The sequence below is a fragment of the Strix aluco genome, chromosome 4, assembly GCF_031877795.1.
Source record: "Strix aluco isolate bStrAlu1 chromosome 4, bStrAlu1.hap1, whole genome shotgun sequence".
Classification (NCBI taxonomy): domain Eukaryota; kingdom Metazoa; phylum Chordata; class Aves; order Strigiformes; family Strigidae; genus Strix; species Strix aluco.
This window is the reverse complement of record NC_133934.1, coordinates 37164930-37179687: the sequence shown is the minus strand read 5'-3', so window position 1 is coordinate 37179687 and position 14758 is coordinate 37164930. Positions and strand designations below refer to the sequence as shown.

At 42.5% G+C, this 14758-nt stretch overlaps 2 protein-coding genes across 2 annotated transcripts in view; one reads left to right on the top strand and one right to left on the bottom strand.

The window, feature by feature from the left end:
* Window positions 1–591: 591 nt before the first annotated feature.
* Window positions 592–8238, bottom strand: RWDD4 (RWD domain containing 4). Its single transcript, XM_074822761.1, has 7 exons — window positions 8086–8238; window positions 7647–7727; window positions 5068–5177; window positions 4813–4957; window positions 3921–4035; window positions 2896–2945; window positions 592–2726 (listed from the first exon to the last, which is right to left on the bottom strand). Exons 1-7 carry the CDS (start codon window positions 8107–8109, stop codon window positions 2670–2672), a joined length of 582 nt encoding a protein of 193 aa, XP_074678862.1. The 5' UTR covers window positions 8110–8238; the 3' UTR covers window positions 592–2669.
* A 21-nt stretch (window positions 8239–8259) lies between these two features.
* Window positions 8260–14758, top strand: part of TRAPPC11 (trafficking protein particle complex subunit 11) — a 28862-nt gene continuing 22363 nt past the window's right edge. The window contains exons 1-4 of the mRNA XM_074822759.1: window positions 8260–8959; window positions 9963–10132; window positions 10566–10636; window positions 11472–11586. Of these exons, the coding sequence (XP_074678860.1) occupies window positions 8756–8959; window positions 9963–10132; window positions 10566–10636; window positions 11472–11586 (560 nt within the window). The 5' untranslated portion in view covers window positions 8260–8755. The remainder of the gene's footprint in view (window positions 8960–9962; window positions 10133–10565; window positions 10637–11471; window positions 11587–14758) is intronic.

Sequence of the window (14758 nt, the reverse complement as noted above, 5' to 3'; positions counted from 1 at the left end):
GATTTCATGTAACCTTTTTCTCTTTTTATATATATATATATATATATAAAAATATATATATGAAGACAAGCAGGAATTTTGCAATATAATTAGTTTATCCTCCTTTGGTAAAACAGAAATAATTTCAGAGAATTTAAGAGAACTATATTAATGTATGTTGCATATATCTCCTGACACAGACAGTAGCATAAACACTTCCACTCCATCAACCGAAGTCCTAATATGGCAGTCACGTAAACTATCCTCTATCGGTTACAAAGGCTCTTAACACCACTGATCAGAGCATCCAGCCTGCGCCTCTAACATGCCTCTCACCAAATGCTATACCTAGCGTGTGCACTGGACTTGCTGTGTGTACTGAACGTAATGGATATTCTCCTGACTCTCAGTGGAATGACCGGCCCTCATGTTAACAACAAACACAGCTACCCTGAAGAACATGCAAACACATACCAAAAGAGGGAAGATACAATTCTTCCACCAATTTTTAAGAATGCTTTCTTTGTTATTGAAAACCCTTTGCAAGCTCAAACTTGGCCCTAGAAGTGGAGTAGGCAATACACAATTTAAAAAAAAATAAACACATAACACAGCAGATAAATAGGCATTTATTAAAGTTCATCTCAAAACAAACAAAAATAATAAAGGACATTAAGGCATCTCGTATTCAGTAACCGTTCATATAGTAAAGATGACTTCTCTTTCTAGGAAAAAAAAAGTTCTCCCAACACATCTGGCAGAGTGCTGACTTCCACTGTCCCACCACTCAGTCAGCAAACCCCTCCAAGGAATGCCCATTTCTCCAATGAAAGAGCTACAAAATCCCGACACTCATTGAGACGTGCAAGAAAGCACTTTTCCCTCCCCTCACACATCCAACCTTCTGTAAAGATGCACACTGGAGAAAGACTAACAGATGGGTATTGCAGAGAATAAAGATGACATACTCCTGCTATAACCACTCATTTTTGAGCAGACTAGAATATCTGGCCTTGCTTTTGCTAGTATTTACTATTTCAGCCAGTAACTAGTGAAAACGGGACCACAAGCTCTAGTATTGCAATGTAACAATTTTTATGTTCTCCTTCTACGTTCATATTAGATAAACAAATGACAAAGGTCTTGTTTCCATGGAATAATTTATTGTGATGAATTATGTTGTCAAGTGACCAATCACTGTTATAGTGCTTTTTTCTTCAGTTGGAATAAGAACATCAGGAAATGTTTACAATATCATTGGGTTCACTATAACAGGATTTTACTACAGAGTAAAATATAAATTAATAAAACACTGCATATAGCACTATTCACTTCACCACATTGGCTCTCTATATCCTTTGTCACATTCTAACCTTCATTTAAGGCAAGTTTGTTTGTTTTTTTTTTTCCAGAGAAGACCACATAGTCTCTAGATAAACTTGTGTGACTAGATTTGTGAGTTAGGAAATTGAGCTTTAGAAAATGTTTACTTCAACAAATATGAAAGTTATTAAGAGAAAGATGGTGACCCAAAACTGTACTGTATTAAAAGGTGGAGTTTCCTTGTACCAAAGTCCTTTATTCATCATCTTTAGAACCAGTTTTGCTTAACTATAAAAGAGACACAAAAAGAAAGTATTCAAAGTTTAGACTGTCATTCCATTTATTAGGAAACAAGAACATTATCTCCATCTTACATAGAACACATGTATATTTAATTAATAATACAGACTGATTGTGCTACTGTACCAAGAGACTGAGAAGCGTAAAAAAATATTTCTTAAGCTTAAACACTAAATGAGCTTATTTCCTGAACATGAAAGTTGATTTAAAAAAACCACCAACACAAACCCCCAGAAAAACCTCAGGGTACTGTTTCTATATAACTTGAAGACTCCGTCACCAGCTCTCCAAAATAAAAAAGATGAAGTAACGGAAAAAGTACCTCCAGACATCTCTGAGAGAATTCCCATATAGAAATTTACGCAATGCAAAAAGAGACATTAACCCACTATTTCTCACTTTTAAAATCTAAGTTTATAATTATTAAATGTAGTGCATCTATCATGAAATCTATCTAGAATCCAAGACATCCACTACAAATAGCCACTTTTAAGTCAGAAGAACTCTGCCCAAACCCACCATCATCATTTACTTGCTCTTATTTAACAATTGGAACTGGTGTTAGGTCTTACGCCAAGAATTACTTATAGTTGCGTAAAATAAAATAGTTTGTTTTCAGAATTGTCAAATGGCTACACTGATTTCCACTGAATCAGCAAAGACAAGAGGGTGGAAGAAATCAATGCTGAGGGAGCAAGTAGAAAAAAATTATTCACTGGAGGAGTTGTGACAGAGAATGCTCAGGCTTGTAGGAGACAGCAAGGTGCTCCTACTTGGGACAGCTCCCTTGTTCTGCTTACTTATCCACTGCCCTCCAGAACCTGGCAGCACCACTAACTTTATTTTACATCTTGTTGCCATGTGAAGACAGAATATTTGAAGTCCATTTGGCTAGCACAGCTCTCTCATCATAAGATTAAAATTTAATTGCTCAATAAAGAAAAAAGAAATACTAAACCAACAAAGTTCAAAGAGGAATCAAAGTCTTTCTCTAACATTCAGGACTAAGCATTTTAACACATTTGAGAAATATGTAAATTACAATCCAAAATGAGCAACAATTCTTACTATTTCTTGAAAATCTTTTTAACTTTAAAAAAAGATAACTTGAAAATACTTACATGCTGGATGCATATAGAAATGAATCAGACACCACAGTCAAATCCAAACCAAGAAAAGCAAAAAAAAAAAAAAAAAAAAATCAGATTAGTTTTCTTCATCCATAAGTACAAATTATTTTTAATGTACATATGCAGCATTTTCAAAATACTGCATATAATACAGTCATGTTACCTTAATTACGTCCACCCAGTTCCATCCTCGCGGAAGCTCCCCTTTGTTATCTGCAGAAAAGAAGGTTTTATTTTCAACACACAAGCTAAGGGGAATCTTTAGCTTTCTTTAAAATCAACATGCAAAATTCTAAAGATCCAAACCCCTTAATTTCTCCACTACAAAGCCATGAGGACAAAACCAGATATTAATGTCTTAAACACATCTTGTTCTTTAAAGTAATTCTGGTTAAATAAAAACACCTCAGTCCATCTGACATTTAATTTAGAAGGCAACTCCAACATGCGCTGGGCTGACCAGCAACGGTGCATTCTGTCAAAGAACAAAATTTTACGCAGCTTTTCCTCGATACTGTCAACATTTAATCTGCCAATTATACATTAGGTTAGGTAAATTAAATGCAGAAATTGCTATCACAGGGTAAAACATATTGCTGCAAGAGGATAGTATTATCCAGATCATTATAAAAGATTAAGGTTGAACACATAAAAGCCCTCAGCAGGATTAGCTGAAATATTGAACACTTCAATCAAAAACCTACCATTTCATTGAAAGCATAAAGTATCTGCAGAAGCACCTCTATTTCGAAGATACAAACTAAATTAAATGTTTTATTTTGGGTTCCAAAACAAATACTTTCATTTAGAAATTACATTTTTAATAACGTGAATTATTCATGGGGGCCCATCAACAAACCATGTCTTTTTTGAAAGTGAATTTGTAGAAGTCCCAAATGCTCTCCTCCCACAAGTATTTTTTGAAAATTGCGCTTTTGTCCAAATTGAAATAAAAAAATAAAACAAAACCAATGACATCTTGAAATCCCTACTCTATAGGAAGTTGCTTTGACCACAATTAACATCTCAGGCGAGAGTAATTCATCTAAAACAAGCAAAACAGAGACCACAGACTTAAAGTAGTTAATATAAACAAATGACTACTGATTCTGACTCTAGCAAGATGTCACTGCTATATAATCTGGATTCTCATACTGCTGAAACAAAACAATATTATAGTGAGCAAACCTGTTTTATCGGCTAGTTTTCGTTTCTGGGTTTTGGATAACTGCTCCTTTTTATCTTTTTTCTTACTTGCTGGCACATCAGGAGTTCCAATTGCAATACTATTGCTTACTGAAGTCTGAGAAGGATAAAAATGGTTGTTAATATTTTGCATATCAGTTGAACAGATAGCTCTGTGTGTGATTACCAAACCTGACATTCTGAAATATCTTGACTGTCAGAAAGAAGCAATTCTGTCAGCAGTCTGCAGCTTTTAATCAACATATAATCATGACTGGCATTTTAAAAAACATGTGTTGGGGACTGGAATTATTCCTTTTCAGAGTTGCAAAGGGCACCTCTTACACTTTCTAAATTTAGTCATGGAGTGTGATTTAGTTTTGAAGGGATTCAGACTTCCCAAGCATGGAAAGCATTCCTTCTTCCTCAAAGCAAATCTGCAGCACTACAATGGCCAATAATGCACTTACACAACTCAGAAGCCACAAATAGACCCAGCCTGACTCATTCAAGACCCTGGAGAGGCACTTACACAATCCATTGCATCCCAGGAAGGTTGCAGTAATTTGCTACCCTCCCACCCCCAGCACATGCCTTTAATCAGCTCTTTTTAGTTTTGCTTCTGCTCCAAGTCTCCATTTTTATGTTACTCTGTGGGACAGAACTGCAGCTCACAAGCATTTTGGTATAACAGCAAAATAATAGTTAAATATAACAACTATGACCACAGATGATTGTGACACCATACACTGTGTGTCACTGTTTAGCCACTAATGTGTATATCCAATATACTGATTAACAACTTAAAGGCAGAGTTATGAAGTATTTAGAGCTGTAATGACCATTTTTTTGCAATTTTAAAAGCCAGATATTAAAATCTGAATTGTCTACTTACCACAGTGTTAACCGGCTGATTTTCCATGAACACCTCTTTATTATCTTTGGCATATTCAAAAAGTGTGTATGTCATAGCAGTTCCAAGATTTGCTTCAACTTCTACCATTAACTTATCCAATATACTTTGTTTAATAGCTGAAGATCTAAAAGAAATCATAAAACGCAACTGTGATCTAGACAGATGAAGAAAAGCTTGTCAACTAAAGAGCCCCCACATACAAGGCTAGGGAGATAAGCTGTCATAAATACTTACATTGTGTTGTTGAAAAAAGCATCCATCGATATGACTGGTGCTGTTTGTGGATATGTTTCTGGCCAAGAAACTTCTATTAGAAAGGCTTTAGGATCTCCACTTTCGCCTATCTGAAGGGAAAGAAAAACCTGTATAAATCAACAGTTTCCAGTCACTTATTATGGTTTACAATGACAATATGAAAGTCTTTCACTTCTTTAAGACTATCCAAACTCCATAAGATAACAACTATTTTCATAAAGTTATCAGTTAGAAAATAAAGCTGTTATCTAGAAAAAGCACTACATTTTTGACATCAATATTAACCTCTACCCTGCAGTTTTCGTCTTAGAAAAAACAGCAGAAACATTCAAAGCTGACTTTATTTATTTTTTTTTAATTGCTTGGTTTTAAAAGCTACTGCTTGTAGAATCTGCAAGCCAAACATTACACAATCATATATGAGAACTGAAAAGAAGCCTTCTTTTTAACCGCTGTCCCCACATCCAAGCTCAGAACATGAAAGCAAACCACAAAACAGTGTTGAAATAAACATGAAGATAAACTAGTGACCTAAGACAGCAAAAATAATAGGTAAGAATTTCAATATTTATGTCCCAGCCCTACAGATATTTCACTATAAGAAAGAATGAGTAGAAAAAGACTTAAGAAGTCGGTAGAATGACACTGGATTAAAAAATCACAGCATTAAAAAAAGCACGCTTTAATATAAGTAATCATGCACATCAAACCAATTTAGTGAACTCAAATTACATACACAATCCTTACAATCATGTTAAATAAAAAAGAAATAATTTTTTAAAAATTTAAAACTACTACAGGTGCTACCAAAGGCATACTATACAAACAGAAATAACTGTTTCACACAAGGATTTGGAAAACGAACGTGACAAAGTTGCTTAAATCTGTATTCTGAAATAACCCAAAAATTCTCCCTTATTTCCCTCATTACAGAATAGTCAAAATTTGGCTTCATCAAATTGCATGGAACGAAGTGTAGCCACAAGTCCTAACCAAGGTAAGGCTACTGTACTTAAAAAAAAAAAAAAAAAAGTTGGTCCTTTTTTATTTACAGTGTCTGTTTCAGCACAGTGGACTAACTCAGAAGCATCTGTTTCAGAGGTGAAATAAGTAAGACTTTAAATCAAGAATCTGCAACATTTTTCAAGACGTCATATACAGTGCTGCACTCCACTTCCCATTGCTACCAAGAAGTGGTGGTAAGGTTTACAGAGTTCTCTCAGGAAAGTGCTGTCAACTGTTCACTGAGCAAATCCAGACAGAAAGCTGCATGACCATGCTCCTTCTCCTTGTCAGTGAAACCTAAAAGCTGTGTAGCTTTACGTTAAACGATGGTGCTACATTTTCTCAACATTTGAAAAATATTTCTTCAATCTCCATTTCATAGCACACTAATTACAAAACAGCTCTATTCTGTATGTGAGACATGGGAGACATGAGGCTCAGAAAAATGGCATTCAAATTCTACCTTCTCATGTTCTTACTTGAATTATGCCTTCTCATAATACAAATTCTTCTTCATGGGAAAGATGTATTATTGCCTTTGTCTGACACTAAGTTTTACAGTATTTAAATGGAGTTCTCCTAACTTCTGACAATTATTTTTCATCTAATAAAAATCAGCAATGACCAAAGCCAGTAAAAAATGTAGAATGATACACTGTAGACTTGTACGCGTGTCACATTTATTCTTTTGAGGAAATTAAATTTACTAAGAATGGTCCTATCAGTAGAGGAAGGCTGCACTTACATGGATGGGATTCAAGTGCTATTAATTAAACTGATCTATATCTCATTACAATTACTGATGTTATTCTGAAGTTATTTGAAAAGTCACAAAAAGGTGATTTTAGATGCCTCCTCCCCACTACAGGCATACTGCATTTTCATAAATCTCCCTTCTGTCCCATGAGTGCCTAAGTTTTCATCAATAAAATCCAAAGATCCAAAGATCTACCTCAGTCCATGCTCAGAAGAACTTTCAGGTTTTCGCATTTAAGAAAGCTGGCAAGAATTTAATGCCAGAATCTAATTGCATATCTCAAGCTCAGAACTCCTTGTATGTCTCCTGAGCAGACTGTATCAGTGCACACACCCAAAGCATTTTGTGGATTTTCTCTTTAGCAGGTAGACAAGGCATGTCAACTGCCTCTGAACAAGAGACTAGAACCTTGTAACTGAGCAATAAGGGAGGTTCAAAGTTTTAAATACAAAGGTCTCTATAAGTGACATTTCTGACCAGCTAGTTTAAGTACTAGTCAGCAGGCTGGCTCCTTCAGCCAGTTTGACAGTTCTGGCTATGCAGTACACAGATGTGTAAGTAGGACGCCTAGCTAAGGGATAATAAACCCGCACTGGGAACAGGTTCCTAAACATGAAGCATTGTGCTATCAAGCATCATCGTACCAAAGATCCTGAAAGAACGGCCTACAGCTCTAGCCTTTACTGCACATTGTATACCCGTTTGTTTTAGAAAAACCACAGTCCATCAACTACAGGACAGAACTTCAGGGCGAAGCCTGAGCTGCAGCGACTCGCAGACCTTCACCTCGCCTTACCCTGTACTGGAAGGAAACCGGGCTAAGCTCCCTGAAGCACAGGTCCCCCTCGTAGATAGAGCGCAGCGCTTCCAGCTCCATCTGCAGCAAGAAGCACAGAAGGAGGTTACCGATTTCAGCCCGAACACGAAGCTCGCGCCTAACCGCGGTCGGTTTGCGAAGCTGTGCACGGCTCCGCCGGTTTCCCGCCCTCCCCCCGGCCCCCCCAGCCCCGCCGCCGCCCGGCTCCCTCCTCCCCACCTCCTCGCCCGCTGAAGCGGCCGGCTCTTCCCTCCCGCTCCCCGCCACCCGGGTCGCCTCCCCCCCGGGCCCCTCTCCCCACACGGAGGCTCCCTCCCGGCCCCGGCCGCGCTGCGGGAGTCTCCTGGGCCGGCTCTCCCTCAGGCAGCGGCGCCTCACGGCCTGCCCGCTCCGCGCGGGCAGGGCCCGGGGCTCTCACCTCCTGGTCCTCGTTGGCCGCCATGGCGCGCGCGCGCGCGCCGCGGGGATCCCCCCCGTCCCACCTCACCGCCGCCGGGGCTGGGCGGGCCTCGCTGGCGCGGCGCGACCCCGCCGGTGTCGCACGGGGAGGCCCGAGCGGCCCCGCCCGACGGACACACCTCCCCTGAGGGAAGCACGGGTCACCCGGTCGCTCGCTGCTATTGGTCCCTTCTTCCCGTCGTCACCTCCTCCCTGTCTTCCCACTGGCCGGATCCACTGTCTCGCCTCTCTTCCTTCTTTAGCTAAGTGGCTCCTTTTCCAGTGACGTCTCTCCCGGGCGCTCCCTGACTGGCCCGGCGGTGGAGCGGAGGCGCTGATTGGTCGTTTCTGCTGCCCTTCTGATGCCCGTCGCTCGCTTCCTGAGGCGGCGGCCCTCCCTCTCCCTGCCCGCGACACATCCCGCGACTGCTCCCGGCTGCCGCTGCCCGGCGCCTAGCTCCAGCCCGCGGCAGTGAGCGGCGCCCCGCGGAGGGACGGGCCCGGCTCCGTGTCAGTGCCCGGCGGAGCCGCGCGAAGCTCCTGCAGCCGGGGCGGGCTGGGCCGGGGAGGAGCGGCCGGCCTGGGCCGCAGAGGCGCCGCGCTGAGAGCCACCCTCCTGCCGCCTCGCAGGCCGCCTGCCCGGGCGCAGGATGACCCCGACGCAGTGGGACTTCCCGGTGGAGCTGTGCTGCCGGCCCATGGCGTTTGTCACCCTCACCGGCTTGGACGTGGTGTACAACGCCGTGCACCGGGCCGTGTGGGACGCCTTCTGCGCCAACCGGAGAGCCGACCGCGTCCCCATCTCCTTCAAAGTGCTCCCCGGCGACCACGAGTACCCCAAGTGCAGGACGAAGGTAGCGAGCGGCGTGTGCCCCGGCTGCTCCCCGTCCTGGCGGGCCCGGCCCCTCACGGAGTTCAAGCTTCTGCCCGCGCAGCGAAAGCCAGCGGCAGGCCCGGGGGGGGATGTGGGAGTTGGTGGCTCCTGAGGGGAAGGGCCGTAGCAAGGGGCTGGGCTGAGCTGCCTGGTTTGCAGGCAGCTGAGCAGCACTGGCACTGCTTAACGCTCAGCCAGCCTTTCGTCTCTTCCCCCGCTGTTGGAGGGGAAGCGTGGGAGCTGGAAGTCTGAGAAAAATTGTCAGGACTAAGGGGAAGCCAAGGGCGTCGTGATGGGGTGTTAGGGATGCAGAGGAAAACAGGGTGCCTTGGCTCATAAGCCAGAAGCAGAGAAAGCCAATATGATTTACTTTGTAAAGTACTTGCTGTTCATTTACTCAGCGTTAAGGTACACTTGTAAAATTTGAGCTTTAATGAAACCCGAAGTTTAACTCTGGAGAAACGTATTCTGACAAAGCATAAAGCCTTTAAATGAAATGCAGCAGAAAGAATATCTCTGCTCTGCTTTCTGCTTTGCAATGGCAGTTAAGAAGCAATGTCAATGGGTTTAACTCTTGGAAAACTACATAATTCTGTGATGCTGGCAAAGAACAAGAATCCAAACTGATTTTGTCCTGGCTCTGTTTGAGAGTCCCCTTTTAAATTGAGCCTAATATTTCATGAAAGTGTGTGAAGCATGCTTCTGAACTTGACCTTTTTCTCCAGTTATTCTTTGGAGAAACAGTTTGGAACAGAAATGGAATCTGTTCTTTGTTGATGGTATCTCAGACATTAGGCCCTGGATGCTAGGTAAGGAGGGGTATGTCTTACTCAATAGGAAGCAAAGGCTTGAGGGGAAGAATGTTAAAGGAAAGATGACAAACATGCTCAAGTGACAAGAATGTAGAGGCAATTCCCTTTCTCCTGCTATAGATGCCCGTAACTGGATTTGGTAGCTTGCTTTAATAACCTCAATATTTTCAGAGGACATCCTATGAATGGTATATTCCAAAAGGAATCCTGAAGACTGGTTGGATGAACAAACACCTGAATTTGGTTCCAGCACTTGTGGTGGTGTTCTATGAACTAGACTGGGATGAGCCACAATGGAAAGAAAAACAGTCGGAATGTGCTACTCGAGTTGAAATTGTCAGGTAGAGTTTTTTCACTTGGTTCGTAATGTACTACAAGCTAATGGTAAGTGTGAATTGCAGAATCCTTTTTACATTCTAAAACATACAAATATTTTTTTTTCTTAGATATAAATTAAGGAGAATTTGAACTTTGCTTTTTAACATAAAACTGACAGTAAAGAAACTTTTTTTTAACGGTCTGTTTGTAAAAGTTACTTAAGTAAAAACAGCGCCTGAAGTTTTTCTTGCTAAACTCAGCACAATTATTCTGTCCCATCTGAACAAAAAAGGGAAGACAGCATTCTGTGGATGATGCAGCATGTTGTTTGTTGTTTTTTTTTCCCTATATAACACTCTTTCAATGCTTCCATCTAGACCGAAATCTCATTTTGTTCTGATAATTCAGAAATAAGAAGCGAAACCTTGATGCTATGCTGTGTTGTTTTTATTTTAGGCAAAGTTTGCAGGGAAGAAATACGAAAGTTGCTGTGGTTTTGATTCAGAAAAAAACACCATTACCTCCAGGTACTAGAAAACTGTGCACACTTGTGATATCGTTTTTCAGAAGGTCTGATGGATTGAGCTGACTATCATTTCTCCCATTATCTGCAGTTTTTAATCTAATGTCATCTACATACATTAAATGCATTGTGGCTCCAGGAAGGTGTACAGAGGGAAAGGGTACTCAGGGCAGTTGACTCTAAACATTTGATACTTTTATCCTTAACTTCTCCCCCTTAAGTCCAAGTCCATCTTTTGATACACAGTACTAGAAAGGGTTTGCTAGTCTAATACATGTGACATGTCTCCTTGTAAGCAAGTTGCATTTTAAACCTTGTTTGATATCAAGAAAAGCTGTAAAAGAAATGAGAATGTTGAGGAAGGGTATTTGGTACCTATGGAAGCAGTTTAGTTTAGCTCAGCCTTAATCAATAAAATTTTGGAGTCAACTAGAGATGTGAACCGTTTTAACACGGTTTTAACCTTATATTTCTGTAGAGCTGCTGCTTCAGCTGTAGCTGCATACTCACTAGTGTCTGGCAAACTACTTTTTGGGGTTTTTTGGGGTTTTTTTACCTGCTTTTTAAATTTGTCTTTTCTGGATGCTATTACCTTTCTCAAGACATAGGATATTTAATTCTGTGAGAGAGATAAAAAGCTTACTTGTAGGTTATTGCTAGCTAAGCCACTCCCAGAAATTTTCTGCAATGTGATCTGCTGGATGAAGCATGTAGTACTATGAAAGAAGAAAGAATGTAGTCTTTGTTTTATATGTATTAGATTTTTTCATACCTGTACTGGTCAGTTTGACATTGCAGCACCGCATACTGCTTACTTGTGCTTTACTTGACTTCACTAGGGGAAGATGTTATTGCATCAGAGAGGGCATCAGCTTTATGTAACGCTTGTGACCTTTCTGGAAAATCCCTCTTTGTACTTCCACACACTGATCATCTTGTTGGTTATATTATAAGGTAAGTGACTGTAAAACACTGTTTTGCTCTGTTTGCTAATTGATGTTTTGCTCTGTTTGCTGGTCATGGGTCGGTTCTTGATACCAGGCCTGCGGGCAACAGATGGGGTCCACCTGTCTCCAAGGGGAAAAGGATCCTTGCACAAGTGTTAGCAGGGCTCATTGAAAGAGCTTTAAACTAGACTTGAAAGGGGAAAGGGATAAGAAACCAGGCTCACTAGAGATAAGCCTGGGAGTGGCACACCAGTGTTTGAGGGATGGTGAGCTGGCTAGGTCCTTCGGTCTGCCACCTCAGTGGAGGTAGGGGACGGAGATCCATGCAGTAGCAAAGACTCAAGGGTTATTGGTGTGTTGGAAACCATGGAAGTGCCTGAGAATGATCACATAGGAATTGGGGCTTCTCCCCTAAAAATGGTTACAGGATCAATAGCTCAGCTGAAGTGCATCTACGCCAATGCATTCAGCATGGGCAACAAACAGGAGGAGCTGGAAGCCATTGTGCAGCAGGAAAACTATGAAATAGTTGCCATCACGGAAAATGGTCGAATGACTTGCACAACTGGAGTGCTGCAATGGATGGCTATAAAATCTTCAGAAGGGATAGGCAAGGAAGGTGGGGTAGCCCTGTATGTTAGGGAGTGTGCTAGTTGTCTAGAGCTTGATGATGGTGACAATCGAGTTGAGTGTTTAATGGGTAAGTATACAGGGGAAGGCCAACAAGGCAGATATCATGGCTGGGAGTCTGTTATAGACCACCCAACCAGGATGAAGAGGCAGATGAAATATTCTGTAAGCAGCTGGGAGAAATCTCACAATCAGTAGCCCTTGTTCTTGTGGGGGACTTGAACTTACCAAGTGTCTGCTGGAAATACAATACAGCAGAAAGGAAACAGTCTAGGAGGTTCCTGGAGTGTGTGTAAAATAACTTCGTGACACAGCTGGGGAGTGAGCCAGCTAGGGAAGGCGCCCCACTGCACCTGTTGTTTGTGAACAGAGAGGACTTGTGGGTGATGTGATGGTTGGAGGCAGTCCTGGGCATATTTATCATGAAATGGTGGGTTTTGATTATTGGAGAGGTAAGGAGAGGGGTCAGCAGAACTACTATCTTGGACTTCTGGAGGGCAGACTGCGGCCTGTCTAGGAGACTGATTGACCAAGTCCCTTAGGAGGCAGTCCTGAAGGGCAAAGGAGTCCAGGAAGGCTGCACATTCTTCAAGAAGGAAATCTTAAATGAGCAGGAGCAGGCTTTCCCTATGTGCCGAAAGATGAGCTGGTGGAGAAGATTGGCCTGGCTGAATAGAGAGCTTTGGATGGAACTCAGGAAAAAAAGGCGAGTTTATGACCTTTGGAAGAAGGAGCAGGCAACTCAGGACTACAGGATGTTGTGAGGTTATGCAGGGAGAAAATTAGAAGGGCCAAAGCCCAGCTAGAACTTAATCTGGCTACTGCTGTAACAGACAATTAAAAATGTTTCTATGAATACATTAGCAACAAAAGGAGGGCTAAAGAGAATCTCGATCTTTATTGGATGCAGGGGAAAAGATAGGATACAAAGGATAAAGAAAAGACTGAGGTACTTAATGCCCTCTTTTCCTCAGTCTTTAATAGTAGGACCAGTTGTTCTCTGGGTACGCAGACCCTGACCTGGAAGACGGGAAGGGGGAGCAGAATGAAGCCCCCGTAATCCAATGTGAAATGGTTAGTGACCTGCTCCAGCACTTAGACACACAGGTTTGTGGGACTGGATGGGATCCACCCAAAGGTACTGAGGGAGCTGGCAGAAGTGCTCGCCAAGCCACCTTCCATCATTTATCAGCAGTCCTGGCTAACTGGGGAGGTCCCGGTTGACTGCAAGTTAGCAAATGTGATGCCCATCTACAAGAAGGGCCGGAAGGAGGATCTGGGGAACTACAGGCCTGTCAGCCTGACATCAGTGCTGGGGAAGGTTATAGAGGAGATTATCTTGAGTGCCATCACATGGCATGTACAGGACAACCAGGTGATCAGGCCCAGTCAGCACGGGTTTATGAAAGGCAGGTCTTGCTTGGCTAACCTCATCTCCTTCTGTGACAAGGTGACCCGCTTAGTGGATGAGGGAAAGGCTGTGGATGTTGTCTACCTAGACTTTAGTAAAGCCTTTGACACCATTTCCCACAGCATTCTCATGGAGAACTGTCTCCTTATGGCTTGGACAGGTGTACTCTTTGCTGGGTAAAAAAACTGGCTATATGGCCGAGCCCAAAGAATTGTGGTGAATGGAGTTAAATCCAGTTGGTGGCTGGTCACCCAGTTCTCTTTAATTTGTTTATCAGTGATCTGGATGAGGGGATCGAGGGCACCCTCAGTAAGTTTGCAGATGACACCAAGTTGGGTGGGAGTGTTGATCTGCTCGAGGGTAGGGAGGCTCTGCAGAGAGATCTGGACAGGCTGGAGCGATGGGCTAAGGCCAACTGTATGAGCTTCAATAAGGCCAAATGCCGGGTGCTGCAATTCGGCCACAACAACCCCCAGCAGCGCTACAGGCTTGGGGAGGAGTGGCTGGAGAGCTGCCAGTCAGAGAGGGACCTGGGAGTGTTGATTGACAGCCAGCTGAACATGAGCCAGCAGTGTGCCCAGGTGGCCAAGAAGGCCAATGGCATCCTGGCTTGTATCAGAAATAGCTTGGCCAGCAGGACTAGGGAAGTGATGGTCCGCCTGTACTCGGTTCTGGGTGAGGCCGCACCTCAAATACTGTGTTCAGTTTTGGGCCCCTCACTACAGGGAAGACATTGAGGTGCTGGAGTGTGTCCAAAGAGCAACGAGGCTGGTGAAGGGTCTAGAGCACAAGTCTTATGAGGAGCAGCTGAGGGAACTGGGGTTGTGTAGTCTGGAGAGAAGGAGGCTGAGGGAGACCTTACTGCTCCCTACAACTACCTGAAAGGAGATTGTAGCTATTTTCCCAAGTATTTGTTACTGCTAAAGAGGGAATCTTTACTGCACGTTAACTGGTGTAAGCCTTTGCAAACTGCATATAGTTGTATTTTGATATGAGATTTGCAACTGTCTCCAAATTTGAAGATAAGGCTATATCATTAGGGATTAATAGCTCTTCATGTACATTTAAAAAAAAAAATAAATAAATGTTTGAACATATAATTATGTCAGAATTCCTGGTATCAAATCTTTCTTTTAAA